The sequence below is a fragment of the Oncorhynchus gorbuscha genome, linkage group LG16, assembly GCF_021184085.1.
Source record: "Oncorhynchus gorbuscha isolate QuinsamMale2020 ecotype Even-year linkage group LG16, OgorEven_v1.0, whole genome shotgun sequence".
Taxonomy (NCBI): Eukaryota; Metazoa; Chordata; class Actinopteri; order Salmoniformes; family Salmonidae; genus Oncorhynchus; species Oncorhynchus gorbuscha.
Window position 1 is genome coordinate 59,633,442 of NC_060188.1, and position 22,904 is coordinate 59,656,345.

Genomic DNA, 22,904 nt, shown 5'->3' on the forward strand with positions numbered 1-22,904 from the left:
CCCTCAAATAAGTATTTCCACATGTAATTGATGAAATTAGATTTGTATTCTATAAAGATTGTAATTGTGTCATTATGTTGTGAATATTGTAGAAAAATCTTCACAGCCGTTTTCCACACTAAAAAGTGAAGTGCAAGCTTACCATGTACAGTAGACTACAGACAACATGTTCCTCCATCATGTACAGTAGACTACAGACAACATGTTCCTCCATCATGTACAGTAGACTACAGACACCATGCTCCTCCATCATGTACAGTAGACTACAGACAACATGTTCCTCCACCATGTACAGTAGACTACAGACAACATGCTCCTCCATCATGTACAGTAGACTACAGACAACATGTTCCTCCATCATGTACAGTAGACTACAGACAACATGTTCCTCCATCATGTACAGTAGACTACAGACAACATGCTCCTCCATCATGTACAGTAGACTACAAACAACATGTTCCTCCATCATGTACAGTAGACTACAGACAACATGTTCCTCCATCATGTACAGTAGACTACAGACAACATGCTCCTCCATCATGTACAGTAGACTACAGACAACATGTTCCTCCATCATGTACAGTAGACTACAGACAACATGTTCCTCCATCATGTACAGTAGACTACAGAAAACATGCTCCTCCATCATGTACAGTAGACTACAGACAACATGTTCCTCCATCATGTACAGTAGACTACAGACAACATGTTCCTCCATCATGTACAGTAGACTACAGACAACATGCTCCTCCATCATGTACAGTAGACTACAGACAACATGTTCCTCCATCATGTACAGTAGACTACAGACAACATGTTCCTCCATCATGTACAGTAGACTACAGACAACATGTTCCTCCATCATGTACAGTAGACTACAGACAACATGTTCCTCCATCATGTGAGTCATATACAGTTGAAGTCGGAAGTTTATTAGTAGCTACTATCTTGTCTCATCGCTACAACTCCCGTACAGGCTCGGGAGGTTGAAAGTCATGCGTCCTCCGATACACAACCCAACCAAGCCGCACTGCTTCTTAACACAGAGCGCATCCAACCTACCGGCCAAACCCTCCCTAATCCGGACGACGCTGGGCCAATTGTGCGTCGCCCCACTGACCTTCCGGTCGCGGCCAGTTGCTACAGAGCCTCGGCGTGAACCCAGAGTCTCTGGTGGCACAGCTGGCGCTGCAGTACAGCGCCCTTAACTACTGCGCTACCCGGGAGGCCTGAAGTCGGAGGTTTACATACACCTTAACCAAATACATTTAAACTCAATTTTTCACAATTCCTGACATTTAATCCTAGTAAACATTCCCTGTCTTACGTCAGTTAGGATCACCACTTTATTTTAAGAATGTGAAATGTCAGAATAATAAGTAGAGATAATGATTTATTTCAGCTTTCATATTCCCAGTCAGTCAGAAGTTCACATACACTCAATTAGTATTTGGTAGCATTGCCTTTAAATTGTTTAACTTGGGTCCAACATTTCAGGTAGCCTTCCTCAAGCTTCCCACAATAAGTTGGGTGAATTTTGGCCCATTCCTCCTGACAGAGCTGGTGTAACTGAGTCAGGTTTGTAGGCCCCCTTGCTCACACATGCTTTTTCAGTTCTGCCCACACATTTTCAATAGGATTGAGGTCAGGGCTTTGTGATGGCAACTCCAATACTTTGACTTTGTTGTCCTTAAGCCATTTTGCCATGACTTTGGTAGTATGCTTGGGGTCATTGTCCATTTGGAAGACCCATTTGCGACCAAGCTTTAACGTTCTGACTGATGTCTTGAGATGTTGCTTCAATATATCCACATCATTTTTCGTCCTCATGATGCCATCTATTTTGTGAAGTGCACCAGTCCCTCCTGCAGTAAAGCACCCCCACAACATGATGCTGCCACCCTCGTTCTTCACGGTTGGGATGGTGTTCTTCGGCTTGCAAGCCTCCCCCTTTTTCCTCCTAACATAAAGATGGTCATTATGGCCAAACAGTTCTATTTTTGTTACATCAGACCAGAGGACATTTCTCCAAAACGTACGATCTTTGTCACCATGTGCAGTTACAAACCATAGTTTGGGTTTTTTATGGCGGTTTTGGAGCTGTGGCTTCTTCCTTGCTGAGCGGCCTTTCAGGTTATGCCGATATAGGACTTGTTTTACTGTGGATATAAATACTTTTGTACCTGTTTCCTCCAGCATCTTCACATGGTCCTTTGCTGTTGTTCTGAGATTGATTTGCACTTTCGCACCAAAGTACGTTTATCTCTAGGAGACAGAACGCGTCTCCTTCATGAGCGGTATGACGGCTGCGTGGTCCCATGGTGTTTATACTTGCGTACTATTGTTTGTGATGAACGTGGTACCTTCAGGTGTTTGGAAATTGCTCCCAAGGATGAACCAGATTTGTGGAGGTCTACTTTTTTTCTGAGGTCTTGGCTGATTTCTCTTGATTTTACCATAATGTCAAGAAAAGAGGCACTGAGTTTGAAGGTAGGCCTTGAAATACATCCACAGGTACACCTCCAATTGACTCAAATGATGTCAATTAGCCTATCAGAAGCTTCTGAAGCCATGACATTTTCAGGAATTATCAAAGCTGTTTAAAGGCACAATCAACTTCTGTACACTTCTGACCCACTGGAATTGTGATACAGTGAAATAATCTGTCCATTGTTGGAAAAATGACTTGTGTCATGCACAAAGCAGATGTCCTAACCGACTTTCCAAAACTATAGTTTGTTAACAAGACATTTGTGGAGTGTTTGAACAATGACTCTAACCTAAGTGTATGTAAACCTCCGACTTCAACTGTACATTTCCCGTCTGTCTTTGTGTATTTTATATGCATAAATTGTACAGTTGTAAACTAACAAATAATGTTTCAAGTTAGAACCCATGTATTTAAGTTCATATACAGCACCAACTACATAAATATCTGATAGGGTCCATTATCTGCTACCTAGACTTTAAGAATATGCACACGTTGAGGCCAGTACCAGCACCAAAGTTACATCATTACATTGGAATAACATGACTACGATAATGACAACAGTACTAAAAGTCAATGTAAAAAAAAACACACATTATAAACAGGTCAAATTCAAGAATCTGAGTAAGAGAAGGGGTCATTTTGCAGACGCTCGGTCGCCCAAAGCCCAGATTGATGGAATTCTGTGCTTCCATGAGGATTGACTGGTCATACACTCTGGCCCAGAGAACACATGGTACGTCCATCTCAGTCTCTTAAACAATCACAGTTCATATACAAACCATGCTCTACACCCATTGGCATGAGCATCTAATTGTCCCCCCTCCTCACTCTTTCCTCTCCAATCAGCTTCCGGTCTCCCGTGGCGAGAGAGTGGAGCAGGGTATTGGGTCCCGCCCTTTTGTTTTTAAACATGGGCACCAGGTCTGACAGGATGTCCAGGCCAGAACCGGGTTCTAGTGGGTTCTCTGAGAAATGACCAAAGAGAGGGAGGAATGGATTGGGGATGGAGACAGAGGGAGATCAATTTAATCTCACGCTCACAACAAGGACACTCCAATAGAAAACGACGTATCACTGACAGACACAGTGATTGCTTGGAAGTGGACACAGTATACATCTCTAACAACCCTGTAAATCCTAGAGACCCTGTTGTTCTCTGAGTAAGGGTGTGTCTCTTACCATGAATGCCGATCATGTGCTCCAGAATGAGAACCCTCTCAGCCAGGATCTTCAGAGCCTCTCTCAGCTGCTGCACCCCCTCCCCCTGGACGGAACCACATCACTATATCAATTTCAGCTTCAAGTTCAAGTTTACCTACCAAGTTCAAATGAAGCTTCCATCGGGAACTATATGTTAAGGTCTGTTTATTTATCACAGTACTATTATGATATACTGTATACCTACTGCATACTACTACTGCATACTACTACTATGCCGGCTTACTACTATGCCGGCTTTTTCAAAAGCGTGAGGTATGGAAGATGTGTCTCTGGGGACTCTTAAATCATATAGAGGGAATGTGTAGGGTCACCTCAGCCTGGCTATCTCCTGGTTCACCCTTTGGCCCTGGTGCACCCTAAAAACAGCATCACAAATGGGAAAAACATAGGTGGTTGGCAAAGAGTAACTAAATGTATATGTGTGTAAGAGCAGAAATGTTGTACTCTCACTGTGAACTCACTGGCTGACCATGTTCTCCCCTGTGTGCTGGGGGTCCCTGTGAGGAGAGAGAAGCTGTATGAACGATGTCGACTCATGTCATGTATAGAATGTACATAGAGCATTTCAGAGTGGAATTGAAAGGGGTCTCTTTAAAGGCAGTTCTGCCAAGCCTCACCCTTTCACCAGTGTCTCCTTTAGGTCCGCGATCCCCAGGCTTGCCTGAGAGACCAAACCCAGCCTGGAACACAGAGATAGAACTTCTTGAATGAATCTCCCGTTGACATCAATGCATGATTTATGAGAGTAACAAGCATATATATCAAGCTGTACATCAGGATGCAAATCAAAGTCCAATGTTATACTGTACATACGTTTCTGCCTGGGGTACCTGTGTTTCCAGCAGGCCCTGTGGGTCCAGGCCGGCCTGAGGAGTTGGAAAATGGAAATAATAGTTTTCCAAGTATTCTTCCAATATCCACTTAAAGGTCACAGTCGGTGGCTAGCTGATATGGCGAATTAGTATTCTAATTTCCCCTTAATAACATTTTTACACAACTATAATTATGGGTTCATGGCCATGCCAGCGGGGGGGGATGAGTGTTTTTTTACCTGGGGGTCCAGGAGGTCCGATGGGGCCTGGGGGACCGGTCACATCTTTCTGGTTATTCCGTGAAGGGAGCACAGACTCTTCATCTGTACCCAAAACAAAAAATGCCATGGTTTAAGTACAACAGGTGCTCACTGTGCTCTAAAGCAGGGTTCGTCAACCTTTTCTTTCCCAGGGAAAGAACCGACGATCCAGGAATCCCCATCAGACGTTAAACAAAATGGGGTTTTTTCATGTCTTGTCTTATCATCAGAGGAATGATAAGGGCAAGGAGAAATAATCAACATTTTTTAAATGAATAGATTTGGTCGATTGTTTTTCATTATTTTGACTTACCTACATTATAATTTGAAGAGGAAGTGTAAACTCTAACATAGCCTATTAGCTGGAAAGGTATCTCCAAACACATGTTTTCTAAAAAGCATCTGTTTAGCAGGTTAAACAAAGAATAGCCATGTGTTGGCAAAACTGATATGAAGGAAACGTACCAGCAGTCAGCAGCACCTGCCCTGCAGCCTATTCGTAGCTGCTTTTTCAAAGCTCATGTCAGATATTCCAGTGAGTGTAATTGGCTCAAATTAGTGTAATTTTCTCAACATTGGGAGTTCAGAAATAAAGTTGACATCCTTAGAAAGAAGATATTCTTCTATTTTCTACTGTAGGTATGTCATTAAAAATGTGTTTATTCTGTTGTTGCTAGCGATATTCATAAAAACATTTTAAAAATATATTTAAGCGCACCCTGCAGTTCCTCTGCACCCCTGGTTGAATAGTCCTGCTCTAAATGACGTACTACATGAATGTCCTGCTCGCGGGTCTGCGTACCCACATCCATACCCCCGGCCGGTAATTTGACCATGATAACATGTTTAGAAAGCTGGCCGCTAAAATGTACCTGACATTGGCTAATTGACTGACTATCAGTCATTGACATAACAAGAGGAAAACTGATGCTGCACAGCCACATTTCTAAATTGCACCTTGTGTATTTTCCTATTCCAACTCATAACAGTAAGTTGAGACCCCAAAGTAGTCCCCCTTCCCCCCAAAAAAGGGAAATTGGGGAAAGGGGAAATTGATCCGAGGGCCCATCCCTAATGTACTGTGTGTACAGTATGTACAGTATGTACTACAAGAGCTAAGAGTAGCCTATTTCCATTATTGACATAGCTCTGGTGTTCTTTGGGGGTTGTGAATTATTTTCAAACATTGGAAACATTGGCTGTCTTGGTTGCTTGTCACTGTGGGTGTGCTGTGTGGTAGGGATACACTTCTTATGGCCATTGATTGAGGTGGGGAGCAGTAGCTCTGGTACTAACTAGTTCAGCATCCCACCACAGAGAGGGATAAACAGGTGGAAAACGTCAATATCCTTTGGAGCATTCCCACTGGAAGTCATTTTTCTGGTGTACCACCAAGTTGTCTGAAGTAGACTACCTCATGTAGTGAACACACACACACACACACACACACACACACACACACACACACACACACACACACACACACACACACACACACACACACACACACACACACACACACACACACACACACACACACACACACACACACACACACACACACACACACACACACACACACACTACTCCTAACCCCAAACTCCCTGCAGCATTGACGATTGACTTGAAAACCTTGCCTTGCCGTTTTATTGAGCAGGTTTCTGGCTCCAAGACGGCCGGGGTTGCCAGATCAGGCTGCTGTGCTGACAGGTTACAAATTGGGTCTGACTTACAGCAGGCAGACTGAAGCCAGAGCCCAGGCTTAAACAAAGCCAGTCCACCACAGTAATCAAATACAGCTTTCCATAGACATCTTGAGTGTGAGTATGCTGCCATCTGCTGGTCAAAACTAGGAAGTGCCTCAGGTGGAGGTCAAGATGCTTCTACAGCTTACAGTTTTACAATCCATATAGTTCAGCCAGTCATCTACTAAATGTTACAGCATGAATTAACTCTATACATGTTAAAATATTAGACTGTAGGGATACATATGCTGAGTGTTTTGTTTCACATTAGGTCATTTTCCCTCTAACACTCATACATCACTACCGCTGACTGCCCTTCAAATCAAATTATATTTGTCACATGCGCCGTGAAATGTTTGCTTACAAGCTCTTCCCGACTATTCAGAGTTAACAGTAACAATAATAATCACAAATAGTAACACAGGAGGAATAAAATAAACAAGAATGGTGCTATATACAGGGAGTACCAGAACCAGATTTATGTGCAGGGGTACCGAGGTATTTGAGGTAGATATTTACATAAAGGCTGGGTAAAGTGACTAGGCATCAGGATAGATAATAATTAGAATAAAAAACAGAGCAGCAGCATATGATGGGTGTGAAAATGTGTGTGTGTGTTGTGTTGGAATGCGTGTGTGTTATGAGCGCGTGTGCGTATCAGAGTATGTGAGTGTAGCGGAGCGTGCCCAATTTGACTGGAGCGCGGAGCGAGATTCCCGAAGGCTGGAGCGTCCGCCTTCTCACTTCAAGAGCTCAGGGCATGCCCGGCCCAGTATGAATTTGTAGTCTCCTTGTGTGCTGCTCTAGCCCCTTGCTGTAGCTACTGTCATGGTGTTCGCTAAATATTTTCAGAAAACGGATCAATCACACAGTTACAAAATCAAGGTGACTTACAAAGATGAGGACCTAAAGCAAGAGAGAGAGTGTGGTGATGTAGTGTCCACTAATGAGTCATTGTGGAATCTGAAAAGACACATATCCTGAAATCATGATGGTGTACTTACTACATGCACATGCTAAAAGAAAGGAACGAGGTGGGTAGGAATCCAAGTTTCATTGTAGTGAAGTATTTATAAACTGAAAAGCAGATCTCTTAAATGTTTAATTTCATTTTTGTTTTATTATCTATACAATAGGCCATAATTGATTTTGGCCCAATAGGCCTGGCATATTCCCACGTTCAAGAAGCTTTCCGTTTTGATCGGGTTACTTTGCCTAAAAACCTGTAGGCCTATCTATAGAAAATATACAATATTGTCTGCTGCATTGCATGAGCCTGAAGCCACAGACTGGCCAAACTCAAGTTTCTGAAAATGAATTCAAAAGGCACTAATAAGTCATGTTTCGTTTCATTTGTATTTAAATCTAAGTAAGGCACAGCCTATATGCCCAATTTATAGACTATAATGATTTAATACAACAACATGTTTAAATGTTGAGCGCTTTATGTCCCTACTAGTCAATTGTGTTGCACCTGCAAATGCTTCACAATGTATTTATTTGTAGGCTATAGCCTTGAAATAATATAAATAATATAGCTCTTGGCCTATTTAGAATGTTTATATGCATGTAGCCTATTTGAAATTTGTATTTGCATTTACTATGGATCCCAAATAGCGGGTGCCAAGGCAGCAGCTACTCTTCCTGGGGTCCTGAACAATGAAGGCAATACAATTTTTAAAATATTAAAATACATTCATTACAGAACTCACAACACACTAAATGTGTGCCCTCAGGCCCATACTCCACTACCACATATCAACAACACAAAATCCATGTGTACGTGTGTGTAGTGCGTATGTTATCATGCGTGTGTGTATGCATGTGTCTGTGCCTTTGTTTGTTTTGCTTCACAGTCCCTGCTGTTCCAGAGATTAGCCAGAGATTGACATGCGTAGTATTAATGTTAGCTCTCTGTGTACATCTAAGGGCTAGCAGTGCTGCCCTGTTCTGAGCCATTTGCAATTTTCCTAAGTCCCTCTTTGTGGCATCTGACCACACGACTGAACAGTAGTCCAGGTGCGACAAAACTAGAGCCCGTAGGACCTGCCTTGTTGATAGTGCCACGGTCACTCCAAGCAGTTTAGTCACCTCAACCTGCTCGATTTCCACATTATTTATTACAAGATTTAGTTGAGGTTTAGGGTTTAGTGAATGATTTGTCCCAAATACAATGCTTTTAGTTTGTGAAATATTTAGGACTAACTTATTTCTTGTCACGCATTCTGAAACTAACTGCAGCTCTTTGTTAAGTGTTCCAGTCATTTCAGCCACGTACATAGACAGCCACGTACAGCCACGTACATAGACAGCCACGTACAGCCACGTACATAGACAGCCACGTACAGCCACGTACATGGCTTTACTCAAAGCCAGTGGCATGTTGTTAGTAAAGGTTGAAAAAAGTAAGGGATCTAGACAGCTGCCCTGGGGAATTCCTGATTCTACCTTGTGTCATGTTTTGTCTTAGATTGTCTTGTCATTATGCTTTCCCTTCTGTTCGTTCCCTTTTTCTATCCCTCTCTCCCCCTCCCTCTCTCTCCTCTCTCTATCGTTCCGTTCCTGCTCCCAGCTGTTCCTATTCCCCTAATCATCATTTAGTCTTCCCACACCTGTTCCTTATCTTTTCCCTGATTAGAGTCCCTATTTCTTCCCTTGTTTTCCGTTCCTGTCCTGTCGGATCCTTATCTATTGTTCACCGTGCTGTGTCTATGATTGCCCTGTCGTGTCGTGTTTCCCTCAGATGCTGCGTGGTGAGTGTCTGAGTCTGCTACGTTCAAGGCCTTCCCGAGGCAACCTGCAGTTCTTGATCAAATCTCGTCATTACGAGTGAGGTAAAGTAACTTTACTGAATTAAATACTCTGTTTTCTCCTTTTGGGTCCTCATTCACCTGCATAACAGGGATCCGACCAAGGAATGGACCCACACTACAGATGCCGTAACACTGCCGTCGCAGAGCCATGCTCGGCAACACGAGCAGGAATCTCTGGCCATGCCGTCAAATGGCCAGGTTTCCTGAGGACAGTTCAGAGTCTTCGACAGCCACCTGTTACTTCCTGGACTGCCGAGCCTCCGGAACCTAGGGTTAATAACCCACCTTGCTACTGGGCAGCCCACGGAGTCTCGCTCCTTTCTCAAGTGTGATATTGTGTTCTCTCTCCAGGACCCAACATACTACTAGACAATTAGCTCGGGTTGCTTAGGATTTGACTCCTTACTGGCCGGGCTCGAGAGTGGGGCACAGCTATCTGGGAGGCAAGGGCTGATTGTTCTAACAATTACCAGAACTTTAAAGAGGAGATGATTCGGGTTTTGACCGTTCAGTTTTTGGTAGGGTTAAAGGCTTCTAGGGCCCTGGCTTCCCTATGCCAAGATGATCGATCCATCTAAGGCTTACATGGGCGCACTCTTGCTGCCTCTAGTGACTGGAAAGGGCGCTGCTCATCGTTTTCTGGAGGGACTCCACGCAGTGGTCAAAGATGAGATTCTCCTCGGGAGCCCCCTTCCAAGTGGACTCTTTGTTGCTCTCGCCATCCGCATAGAACGACAAAGGGTAGATCTTTGATCGTGGAAGAGACTCGCGTCAGTGTTTTCCCTGCTCCGCTCGCAACCATCTCCCTCCTCTGGCTCAGATGAGCCCATGCAGCTGGGAGGTATTCGCATCTCGACTCAAGGAGAGGGAATGGAGGATCACCAACCGCCTGTGCCTCTATCGGATTTGATGGACATTTTGTCAATTCATGTCCAGTAAAGGCCAGAGCTCATCAGTAAGCGGAGGCTACTGGTGGCGCTATACTCAGGTCTCTTCATCTAGATCCTGTACTACTATGTCTCCATCTACGCTGGACCGGTTCCCGGTGCTTCTACATGCAGTGCCTTGATTGACTCTGGGGCTGAGGTTGTTTCATGGACGAAGCATGGGCTCGGAAACATGACATTCCTTTCAGACAGTTAGACAAGCCTACGCCCATGTTTGCCTTAGATGGTAGTCATCTTCCCAGTATCAGATTTGAGACACTACCTTTAACTCTCAGAAGTATCTGGTAACCACAGTGAGACTAATTCTTTTTGATTTTTCGTTCACCTTTTATACCTGTTGTTTTGGGTCATCCCTGGCTAGTATGTCATAATCCTTCTATTAATTGGTCTAGTAATTCTATCCTATCCTGGAACGTTTCTTGTCATGTGAAGTGTTTAATGTCTGCCATCCCTCCCATTTCTTCTGTCCCCACTTCTCAGGAGGAACCTGGGGAACAGGAGTGCCGGAGGAATATCATGATCTGCGCACGGTCTTCAGTCGGTCCCATTCCCTGCTGAGCCAGTGTAATGAGCTCCCTTCCTCCTCACCGGTCGTATGATTGTAGTAGATCTCCTTCTCACCACTGCTCCTCGGGAGTAAGACTATACTCTCTGTCGGCTCCCGAGTACGTAAGGCTCTCGAGGTTATTTATCTGTGTCTCTGGAGGCTCGGTACCATAAGCCTTCAGGTGGCAGGCGGGGTTCTTTGTTAAGAAGAGGACGGTACCTGCGCCCCTGCGTGGTTCTCGAGGGCTGAATGACATAACAGTTAACAATCGTTATCCGCTTCCCCTTATGTCATCAGCCTTGAGATTCTGCAGGTAACCAGGTGCTCTGAAGTTGGACCTTGTCGCTTACCATCTCGTGCGCATCAGAGAGGGGGACGAGTGGACCCAAAAGCGTTTAACACTCCGTTAGGGCATTTTGAGTACCGGGTTCTGCCAGTTTGGTCTCGCCAATGCGCCAGCTGTTTTTCAGGCATTAGTTAATGATGTTCTGAGAGACATGCTGAACATCTTTGAGGACAAACTGGAGACTCGATCTTGAATATCCTGATTTTTTCACCGTCACTCGAGATTCATGTTCAGACGTTCAGACGTGTTCTACAGCGCCTTTGAGAGAATTGTCTCTACGTAAAGGCTGAGAAGTGCTCTTTTCATGTCTCCTCCGTTACTTTTCTAGACAAGTTATTTCCGCTGAAGGCATTCAGAAAATTCCGCTAAGGTCAAGCTGTCAGTGAAATAGGGTTCTAATCAGGAAAAGGATCGAGGCAGCGCTTTTAGGTTTCGCTAAATTCTGATCGGCGTTTCATTCGTAATTTCTGGGAGCAGTTGCTGCCCCTCTCACAGCTCTTACTTCTGTCAAGACGTGTTTTAAGTGGTCCAGAGGGAGCTTTTGATCTTCTAAAAGAACGTTTTACGAACCTCCTATCCTCGTTACTCTGAGTCACTAGACAATTCATTGTCGAGGTTGACCGCTTCAGAGGTAGGCGTGGGAGCCATTCTATCCCAAGCTTCCAGTCTGACATAAAGATTCATCCTTGCGCTTATTTTCTCATGTTTGTCTCTGAAACTATGATGTTTAGGTAACCGTGAACTGCTAGCCATGTGTTGGCCCTAGAATGGCGACAGTGGTTGGAGGGCGACCGTTCCTTTGTCAGTTTGGACAGACCATAAGAACCTTGATTACATCCGTTCTGCCAAACGAAAATGCCCGTCAAGCTTCGTTGAGGCGTTGTTTTTGGCTCAAATTGAGTTTGTGATTTCTTACCGTCAACGGGTAGCAAAAACAAAGCCTGATCCTTATCCCGTCTGTTTAGTTCTTCTGTTTTCTACTGATCCCGAGGGGATGTCTTCCTTATGGTTTGTTGTCGGGTTGACAGTCTATTCATTGAAAAACAGGTTAAAAAGCACTCACGCACACTGCGTCTTCCTCTGTCCTAGTAACCTCCTTTTCGTTCCTGTTTCCACTTCTGGCTGTTCTTCAGTGGGCTCACTCTGAATGTTAGCTGGTCATCCCGGGTTCTGCGGCACTCTTGCGTCTATTCGCCAGCGCTTTTGGTGGCCGACTCAGGAGCGTGACATGCGCCGTTTAGTGGCTGCTTGTTCGGACTGGGCGCAGACTAAGTGTAACTCTCCTCCTGCCATTGGCTAATTGACCGCTCCCATTCCTTGACCATGGTCTCACATCGCCCTAGACTTCATTGCCGGTCTGCCTTTGTCTGCGGGAAGACTGTGATTCTTACGGTTGTCATACTCTAACAGTAAGTTGATTCCCCAAAGCTAAACTTCCTTCCCCCAAGGAGAGGGACAAAGTCATCATCGAGAATGTGTTCAGATTCATGGCCCATCCCGTTAGTACGCCGTTTCAGACAGATGCCCTACAATTCACGTCACAGTTTTGGAGGGAGTTCTGTCGTTTGATTGGTGTCGTAGCTCTGGTGTTCTTGGGGTTGTGAATTATTTTCAAACATTGTCAGTCTCTCTTCCGGGTTTCATCCCCAGTCTAATGGTCAAGAGAGGGGGGAATCAGACGACTCTGGTACTAACTAGTTCAGCATTTCTTTCACCCTGCAGAGGGCAGAACAGCTCCCTGGGCAGAATACGTCAATATCCTTTGGAGCATTCCTGGAAGTCTGCTACTGGGTTATCTCCAAGTTTCAGAGTAGTCTGGGTTACCAGCCTCCTCTGTTCTCATCCCAGCTTGCACGACACCAGCGTTCCCTCCGCTCAGCGTTTGTCCAACGTTGTGAAAACCGCACCTGGAGGAGGGTGAGGTCTGCACTTTGCACACACAGGGCACAGACTGTGAGATCAGCCAATGTGCAGGACTTAAGAGTCCAAACTCCCTGCAGCAGAGAGACTGGCTTTCCACTCGCAACCTTCCTCTTACGACAGCTTCTCACCAAGTTGACTCCAATACAGTTTTGGTCCGACCGTGTCTCCCAGGTCGTCAATCCTGTCTGCTGTGCTGACTGTTAGCTCGCGACATCTTCGTCGCGTCCATCCTGGGTCTCCTGTGTCAAGCCCTTTCTTCGCACCCCCGTTCGTCTTCCCTCCCCCTCCCGTCCTGTCGAAGCCACCTATTTACAAGGTCCACGTAAGATCATGGACATGCGTTCTCCATACAGGGGTCACCAATACTTAGTGGATTGGGAGGGTTAAAACCTGAGGAGAGTTGGGTTCCGTCTCGGGACGTGCTGGACCGTTCACTGATTGATGATTTCCTCCGTTGCCGCCAGTTCCTCCTCGAGTGCTAAATGTTCAGTGAGTGGGGGGGGGTACTGTCATGTTTTGTCTTAGATTGTCTTGTCATTATGCTTTCCCTTCTGTTCGTTTCCCCCTGCTGGTCTTATTAGGTTCGTTCCCTTTTTCTATCCCTCTCTCTCCCCCTCCCTCTCTCTCCTCTCTCTAATCGTTCCGTTCCTGCTCCCAGCTGTTTATGTATTCCCGACTAATCATCATTAGTCTTCCCACACCTGTTCCTTATCTTTTCCCCTGATTAGAGTCCCTATTTCTTCCCTTGTTTTCCGTTCCTGTCCTGTCGGATCCTTATCTATTGTTCACCGTGCTGTGTCTATGTATTGCCCTGTCGTGTCGTGTTTCCCTCAGATGCTGCGTGGTGAGCAGGTGTCTGAGTCTGCTACGTTCAATTGCCTTCCCAGGCAACCTGCAGTTCTTGATCAAGTCTCCTGTCTGTTCTCGTCATTACGAGTAGTATTATGCCTTTTGTTTGTAAAGTAACTTTACTGGATTAAATACTCTGTTTTCGCCAAGTCGCTTTTGGGTCCTCATTCACCTGCATAACACCTTGATTATGTTGGAGAGTTTTCCATCAAGGAACACCCTCTGTGTTCTATTAGACAGGTAACTCTTTATTCGGAATATAGCAGGGGGTGTAAAGCCATAACACATACATTTTTCCAGCAGCAAACTATGATCGATAATGTCAAAAGCTGCACTGAAGTCTAACAAAACAGCCCCCACAATATTTTTATCATACATTTCTCTCAGCCAATCATCAGTCATTTGTGTAAGTGCTGTGCTTGTTGAATGTCCTTCCCTATAAACGAGCTGCAAGTCTGTTGTCAATTTGTTTACTGCAAAATAGCATTGTGTCTGGTCAAACACAATTCTTCCAAAAGTTTACTAAGGGTTGGTAACAGGTTGATTGGTCGGCTATTTGAGCCAATAAAGGGGGCTTTACAATTCTTAGGTAGCGGAAGAGCTTTTTCTTCCCTTCAGGCCTGAGGGAACACACTTTATAGTCTGCTTAAATTGAAGATGTGGCAATATCATCTGCTATTACCCTCAGTAATTTTCCACCCAAGTTGTCAGACCCCGGTGGCATGTCGTTGTTGATAGACAACAATATTTTTTTCACCTCTTCCGCACTCACTTTACAGAATTTAAAATGACAATTCTTGTCTTTCATAATTTGGTCAAATATACTTGGATGTGTAGTGTCAGGGTTTTTTGCTGGCATGTCATGCCTAAGTTTGCTAATCTTGCCAATGACAAAAAGTAGTTGGCAATATCAGTCGGTTTTGTAATGAATGAGCCATCTGATTAAATGGAGCCAAGTTTGCCTTTTTTCCCAACATTTCATTGAAGGTGCTCTTTTACTATCATTCTTTATGTCATTTACCTTTGTCTTATAGTGTAGTTTCTTCTTCTTTTTATTCAGTTTAGTCACATGATTTCTCAATTTCTGGTAAATTTGCCAATCAGTTGTGCAGCCGATTGTGAGCTTCTTACTTTGACCTTTTCATGTTTATTCAAATAAAACATCTTAAAGGTTTTGTTTCAATACTTCAAAACCAAATGGTAGGTCCAGTTAGTCACAAAAATAGATTGGTGTTGGTTCAATTGTTATTTTAATGAATGGAGTGAATTTGGAATTATTTCCTGTGAGCATGGAGCGGTTTTTAGCAGAGCCGTTGGAAAGGATGTGGAGTGCCAGATACACAGAGTGGGATTTCCAACCGCTCACATACTCTGGTGCATATGTAGTTTATGTGAATGTGTGTGGGTTTTATGTGAGAGTGTCAGTGTAGTGTGTGAGGGAGTGTGTATATAGTGTGTGTATATATATATAGTCTTGTGAGTGTGCATAGAGTCCGTGCAAGATAGGTTCAATGCAGATAGAGCGAGAGCTAGCTATGTACTGTCTCACAAAATTGTTAAACATAGCAAGCCATTCGCTGAAGGCAAATTCATGAAAGAATATTTAATTGACTCTGAAGCACTACTTTGCCCCGACAAGAAAGAGCTGTTTGAAAATGTTTCCCTGTCAAGATGAACAGTGACACGGCATGTTGAGGACATCACTGAAAATATGGAACAACAGTTGAAAGACAAGGTAAAGGATTTCACCTATTTCTCCTTGGCCCTTGATGAGAGCAGTGATGCACGTGACACAGCACAGTTGTTGATATTCTTACTAGGCAAAACCCCAGACATTGAAATTACAGAGGAGCTGAATTCCAAACATCAAGGGAAGGGCTTTTTTTGCACATCAGATGTACAGCCTTGTCAAAGACTTCAAGGGAAAATTACTCCTCCTGACCCGCCAAGTAGAAGCCAACAATCTCTCCCACCTTCCAACACTACTGGTCTGTTCCCTATCAGATGACCAGCGGGAGAAATATACATTGCTGCTGTGTGCTTTGAACTGTTAGTTTTCAAAGTGTTGGTTTCCTCTCCTTTCACCTGCAATGTGAACAACGCTCCCACTGACCTGCAACTTGAGCTTATCGATCTTCAGTCTGATGCAGTGATTGGAGAACTATTCAAAACAATGTCACTGACAAGGTTCTATGCATCTCTCCATGAACAAAACTTTCCAACGGTTAGGAGTTCTGCTCAGAAGATGTTTGTCCTGTTTGGGTCAACCTATGTATGTGAACAGACATGTTCAGTGATGAAATATAACAAGTCAAGGCACAGATCATCTTTTACTGACTCTCACCTCTCAGCAATTGTGCCAGAGCGAACTTCACTGCTCAGTCAATGCTGTTCACTGCAGTCAATGCTGAGACACTGCTCTAGAAAGAGACTACTGCTCTACAAAACTGACTTCACTGCTCTAGTCAATGCTCATCAGAGACTTCACTGCTCTAGTCAATGCTTATCAGAGACTTCACTGCAGTCAATGCTCATCAGAGACTTCACTGCTCTAGTCAATGCTCAGAGACTTCACTGCTCTAGAATGCTCATCAGAGACTTCACTGCTCTAGTCAATGCTCATCAGAGACTTCACTGCTCTAGTCAATGCTCATCAGAGACTTCACTGCTCTAGTCAATGCTCCATCAGAGACTTCACTGCTCTAGTCAATGCTGCTCTAGTCAATGCTCATCAGAGACTTCACTGCTCTAGTCAATGCTCATCAGAGACTTCACTGCTCTAGTAAATGCTCATCAGAGACTTCACTGCTCTAGTCAATGCTCATCAGAGACTTCACTGCTCTAGTCAATGCTCATCAGAGACTTCACTGCTCTAGTCAATGCTCATCAGAGACTTCACTGCTCTAGTCAATGCTCATCAGAGACTTCACTGCTCTAGTCAATGCTCATCAGAGACTTCACTGCTCTAGTCAATGCTCATCATTCACTGCTCTATCAATGCTCATCAGAGACTTCACTGCTCTAGTCAATGCTCATCAGAGACTTCACTGCTCTAGTCAATGCTCATCAGAGACTCATCAGATCAGACTTCACTGCTCTAGTCAATGCTCATCAGAGACTTCACTGCTCTAGTCAATGCTCATCAGAGACTTCACTGCTCTAGTCAATGCTCATCAGAGACTTCACTGCTCTAGTCAATGCTCATCAGAGACTTCACTGCTCTAGTCAATGCTCATCAGAGACTTCACTGCTCTAGTCAATGCTCCATCAGAGACTTCACTGCTCTAGTCAATGCTCATCAGAGACTTCAGTTTGCTCTCTTGCCAATGCTCATCAGAGACTTCACTGCTCTAGTCAATGCTCATCAGAGACTTCACTGCTCTAGTCAATGCTCATGAGACTTCATCTGAGTTAATGCTCATCAGAGACTTCACTGCTCTAGTTTGCTCATCAGAGACTTCACTGCTCTAGTCAATGCTCAAGAGTGCTCTAGTTATCAGAGACTTCACTGCTCTAGTCAATGCTCATCAGAGACTTCACTGCTCTAGTTTTCACTGCTCTAGTTAATGCTCATCAGAGACTTCACTGCTCTAGTCAATGCTCATCAGAGACTTCACTGCTCTAGTCACATGCTCATCAGAGATTTCACTGCTCTAGTTAATGCTCATCAGAGACTTCACTGCTGCTCTAGTTAATGCTCAGTTCAGAGACTTCACTGCTCTAGTTTAATGCTCATCAGATCTTCATGCTCTTGTTTCAATGCTCATCAGAACTTCACTGCTCTAGTTAATGCTCATCAGAGACTTCACTGCTGGTCAATGTCATCAGAGACTGCTCTAGTCAATTGAGACTTCACTGCTTTAATGCTCATCAGTTCAATTCATCAGAGACTTCACTGCTCTAGTCAGCTTCATGGAGAGACTTCACTGCTCTAGTCAATGCTCATCAGAGACTTCACTGCTCTAGTCAATGCTCATCAGAGACTTCACTGCTCTAGTCAATGCTCATCAGAGACTTCACTGCTCTAGTCAATGCTCATCAGAGACTTCACTGCTCTAGTTAATGCTCATCAGAGACTTCACTGCTCTAGTCAATGCTCATCAGAGACTTCACTGCTCTAGTTTATGCTCATCAGAACTTCACTGCTCTAGTTTGCTCATCAGAGACTTCACTGCTCTAGTCAATGCTCATCAGAGACTTCACTGCTCTAGTTAATGCTCATCAGAGACTTCACTGCTCTAGTCAATGCTCATCAGAGACTTCACTGCTCTAGTCAATGCCCATCAGAGTTCAATGCTCTAGTCAATGCTCATCAGAGACTTCACTGCTCTAGTCAATGCTGTCTCATCAGAGACTTCACTGCTCTAATTCACTGCTCTAGTCAATGCTCATCAGAGACTTCAACTCTAGTCAATGCTCATCAGAGACTTCACTGCTCTAGTCAATGCTCATCAGAGACTTCACTGCTCTAGTTAATGCTCATCAGAGACTTCACTGCTCTAGTCAATGCTCATCAGAGACTTCACTGCTCTAGTCAATGCTCATCAGAGACTTCACTGCTCTAGTTAATGCTCATCAGAGACTGCTCTAGTCAGGACTTCACTGCTCTAGTCAATGCTCATCAGAGACTTCACTGCTCTAGTCAATGCTCATCAGAGACTTCACTGCTCTAGTCAATGCTCATCAGAGACTTCACTGCTCTAGTCAATGCTCATCAGAGACTTCACTGCTCTAGTCAATGCTCATCAGAGACTTCACTGCTCTAGTTGCTCATATTCACTGCTCTAGTCAATGCTCATCAGAGACTTCACTGCTCTAGTTAATGCTCATCAGAGACTTCACTGCTCTAGTTAATGCTCATCAGAGACTTCACTGCTCTAGTCAATGCTCATCAGAGACTTCACTGCTCTAGTTAATGCTCATCAGAGACTTCACTGCTCTAGTCAATGCTCATCAGATTCACTGCTCTAGTCAATGCTCATCAGAGACTTCACTGCTCTAGTCAATGCTCATCAGAGACTTCACTGCTCTTCATCAGAGACTTCACTGCTCTAGTTAATGCTCATCAGAGACTTCACTGCTCTCATCAGAGACTTCACTGCTCTAGTCAATGCTCATCAGAGACTTCACTGGTCTAGTCAATGCTCATCAGAGACTTCACTGCTCTAGTCAATGCTCATCAGAGACTTCACTGCTGTAGTGCTCATCAGAGACTTCACTGCTCTAGTTAGTTCACTGCTTCATCAGAGACTTCACTGCTCTAGTCAATGCTCATCAGAGACTTCACTGCTCTAGTCAATGCTCATCAGAGACTTCACTGCTCTAGTCAATGCTCATCAGAGACTTCACTGCTCTAGTCAATGCTCATCAGAGACTTCACTGCTCTAGTCAATGCTCATCAGAGACTTCACTGCTCTAGTCAATGCTCATCAGAGACTTCACTGCTCTAGTCCAACTAAATGCTCATCAGAGACTTCACTGCTCTAGTCAATGCTCAGAGACTTCACTGCTCTAGTCAATGCTCATCAGAGACTTCACTGCTCTAGTCAATGCTGATCAGAGACTTCACTGCTCTAGTCAATGCTCATCAGAGACTTCACTGCTCTGCTCAGATCATGCTCTAGTCAATGCTCATCAGAGACTTCACTGCTCTAGTCAATGCTCATCAGAGACTTCACTGCTCTAGTCAATGCTCATCAGAGACTTCACTGCTCTAGTCAATGCTCATCAGAGACTTCATCACTGCTCTAGTCAATGCTCATCAGAGACTTCACTGCTCTAGTCAATGCTCATCAGAGACTTCACTGCTCTAGTCAATGCTCATCAGAGACTTCACTGCTCTAGTCAATGCTCATCAGAGACTTCACTGCTCTAATGCTCAATGCTCATCAATGCTCATCAGAGACTTCACTGCTCTAGTCAATGCTCATCAGAGACTTCACTGCTCTAGTCAATGCTCATCAGAGACTTCACTGCTCTAGTCAATGCTCATCAGAGACTTCACTGCTCTAGTCAATGCTCATCAGAGACTTCACTGCTCAATAGTTCAATCAATGCTCATCAGAGACTTCACTGCTCTAGTCAATGCTCATCAGAGACTTCACTGCTCTAGTCAAAGCTCATCAGAGACTTCACTGCTCACAATGCTCATCAGAGACTACTGCTCAAATGCTCATCAGAGACTTCACTGCTCTAGTCAATGCTCATCAGAGACTTCACTGCTCTAGTCAATGCTCATCAGAGACAATCTCTAGTCAATGCTCATCAGAGACTTCACTGCTCTAGTCAATGCTCATCAGAGACTTCACTGCTCTAGTCAATGCTCATCAGAGACTTCACTGCTCTAGTCAATGCTCATCAGAGACTTCACTGCTCTAGTCAATGCTCATCAGAGACTTCACTGCTCTAGTCAATGCTCATCAGAGACTTCACTGCTCTAGTCAATGCTCATCAGAGACTTCACTGCTCTAGTCAATGCTTCAGAGACTTCACTGCTCTAGTCAATGCTCATCAGAGACTTCACTGCTCTAGTCAATGCTCATCAGAGACTTCACTGCTCTAGTCAATGCTCATCAGAGACTTCACTGCTCTAGTCAATGCTCATCAGAGACTTCACTGCTCTAGTCAATGCTCATCAGAGACTTCACTGCTCTAGTCAATGCTCATCAGAGACTTCACTGCCTCAATGCTCATCAGAGACTTCACTGATTGCTCATCAGAGACTTCACTGCTTAGTCAATGCTCATCAGAGAACTGCTCTAGTCAATGCTCATCAGACTTCACAGTCATCATCAGAGACATGATCAAAGTCATAATTCACTGTAACATGATTCTGGCAATGCGAGACTTCACTGCGATGGCCAAAATGTATTCTAATGTAGCCCTTCATGGGAAGGAATTGGCCCGGCCTGTCCTATATTGTCCTTCTCCCTTAGCATGCATATTTATTTTTAGTTGTAACAACTATTCACTGTAAGACTTCACATGTCTCACACAGCTTATACTACTACAGGAAGAAGGTAATAGTAATAGGACTCCAGGATTACAGGAACAACCTAGTCATCCACACAGCTAATACTACTACATGAAGAAGGTAATAGGACTCCAGGATTACAGGAACATTCTAGTCATCCACACAGCTAATACTACTACAGGAAGAAGGTAATAGGACTCCAGGATTACAGGAACAAGCTAGTCATCCACACAGCTAATACTACTACAGGAAGAAGGTAATAGGACTCCAGGATTACAGGAACATTCTAGTCATCCACACAGCTAATACTACTACAGGAAGAAGGTAATAGGACTCCAGGATTACAGGAACAAGCTAGTCATCCACACAGCTAATACTACTACAGGAAGAAGGTAATAGGACTCCAGGATTACAGGAACAAGCTAGTCATCCACACAGCTAATACTACTACAGGAAGAAGGTAATAGGACTCCAGGATTACAGGAACATTCTAGTCATCCACACAGCTAATACTACTACAGGAAGAAGGTAATAGGACTCCAGGATTACAGGAACATTCTAGTCATCCACACAGCTAATACTACTACAGGAAGAAGGTAATAGGACTCCAGGATTACAGGAACAAGCTAGTCATCCACACAGCTAATACTACTACAGGAAGAAGGTAATAGGACTCCAGGATTACAGGAACATTCTAGTCATCCACACAGCTAATACTACTACAGGAAGAAGGTAATAGGACTCCAGGATTACAGGAACATTCTAGTCATCCACACAGCTAATACTACTACAGGAAGAAGGTAATAGGACTCCAGGAACATTCTAGTCATCCACACAGCTAATACTACTACAGGAAGAAGGTAATAGGACTCCAGGATTACAGAAACATTCTAGTCATCCACACAGCTTATGCTACTACAGGAAGAAGGTAATAGGACTCCAGGATTACAGGAACTTTCTAGTCATCCACACAGCTAATACTACTACAGGAAGAAGGTAATAGAACTCCAGGATTACAGGAACCTTCTAGTCATCCACACAGCGGCCAACTGACAGGCTTTATGGGGACTCTTGCTTGACTGATAAGATATAAAACCTACAGGTATAGGACTTTTTCCAGGGCCTTGTGAGGGCTCAGTGTGCTTAACTAAACTCTCATTTTTCCTTTGAGTGTGACTATATTATAGCTCTTGGCAGACCTGTTGCCTGTGGTCCAATGAGGGTTCTTTGATTAGGAACAGAGAGTTTTAACAGGCAAAGAGAGGGCTGTTCCACTGATGGACTTCCCAGATATGGGCCAATGGGACACCTGGCATGCTGAACTATACTGTACACAGGCCCTATAACTTCATAAATGGTCCATGAACTCTGGGCTATAGGTGAAACTGCACTATGCATGTCAATTGGCTTTAAGGGGGGTCATGACATGTTTTTATTCCTTCCATAATATGTCCCCCAGTTGGTAGAGGAAATAGGTGAGAGTGTAATGTCTCCAAATATTATCAATTGATTGCTATCAGTAACTTACCTTTGAAACAAGGTCTCCACATATATGTTTGGCAGATAGCCCTGAAATAATGGATATTCCAAAATGTCCAAACTGTCAAATTGCCAATGGCAAGAAAGGGGTCAAAAATCACATGAGACTCCTGAAACACTTTCAGAATGAACCATCAGTCATATAAATCAAAAATAGTATCCCTGTACGCGTATGGCTTTCATTTCATGTTGTAGTTCTTGGATTTAATTTCTTAGTGTAACAGGGATACTCACACTGGTCCAGCTCCCTCAGACCAAACACATCTCCTCTGTGAGAGAAGGGAGAGGCTGGCCCCGGAGAACCCGCTGGCCCAGGTACACCTCTCTCCCCTGGGGCTCCTCGCTGGCCCTGGGGCCCTGTGGGAACCACAGCACAGCCTGCCTCAACACAACACTGTCTTTACACACAACATACTAATCAAATGTGTCCAAGTGCCA

At 44.2% G+C, this 22,904-nt stretch overlaps 1 protein-coding gene across 2 annotated transcripts in view; it reads right to left on the reverse strand.

Annotated features, from left to right (window-relative positions):
- Positions 1-2,717: 2,717 nt before the first annotated feature.
- The window catches only part of LOC124000384 (collagen alpha-1(XXVI) chain-like), a 61,161-nt gene continuing 40,974 nt past the window's right edge, over positions 2,718-22,904 (reverse strand). For both annotated transcript variants that reach the window (XM_046306704.1, XM_046306703.1), the window contains 8 exons: positions 22,701-22,823; positions 4,764-4,847; positions 4,526-4,578; positions 4,330-4,392; positions 4,174-4,209; positions 4,024-4,068; positions 3,671-3,755; positions 2,718-3,456 (listed from right to left, as the gene is read on the reverse strand). In XM_046306704.1, coding sequence (XP_046162660.1) covers positions 3,299-3,456; positions 3,671-3,755; positions 4,024-4,068; positions 4,174-4,209; positions 4,330-4,392; positions 4,526-4,578; positions 4,764-4,847; positions 22,701-22,823 — 647 coding nt within the window. In that variant the 3' untranslated portion in view covers positions 2,718-3,298. The remainder of the gene's footprint in view (positions 3,457-3,670; positions 3,756-4,023; positions 4,069-4,173; positions 4,210-4,329; positions 4,393-4,525; positions 4,579-4,763; positions 4,848-22,700; positions 22,824-22,904) is intronic.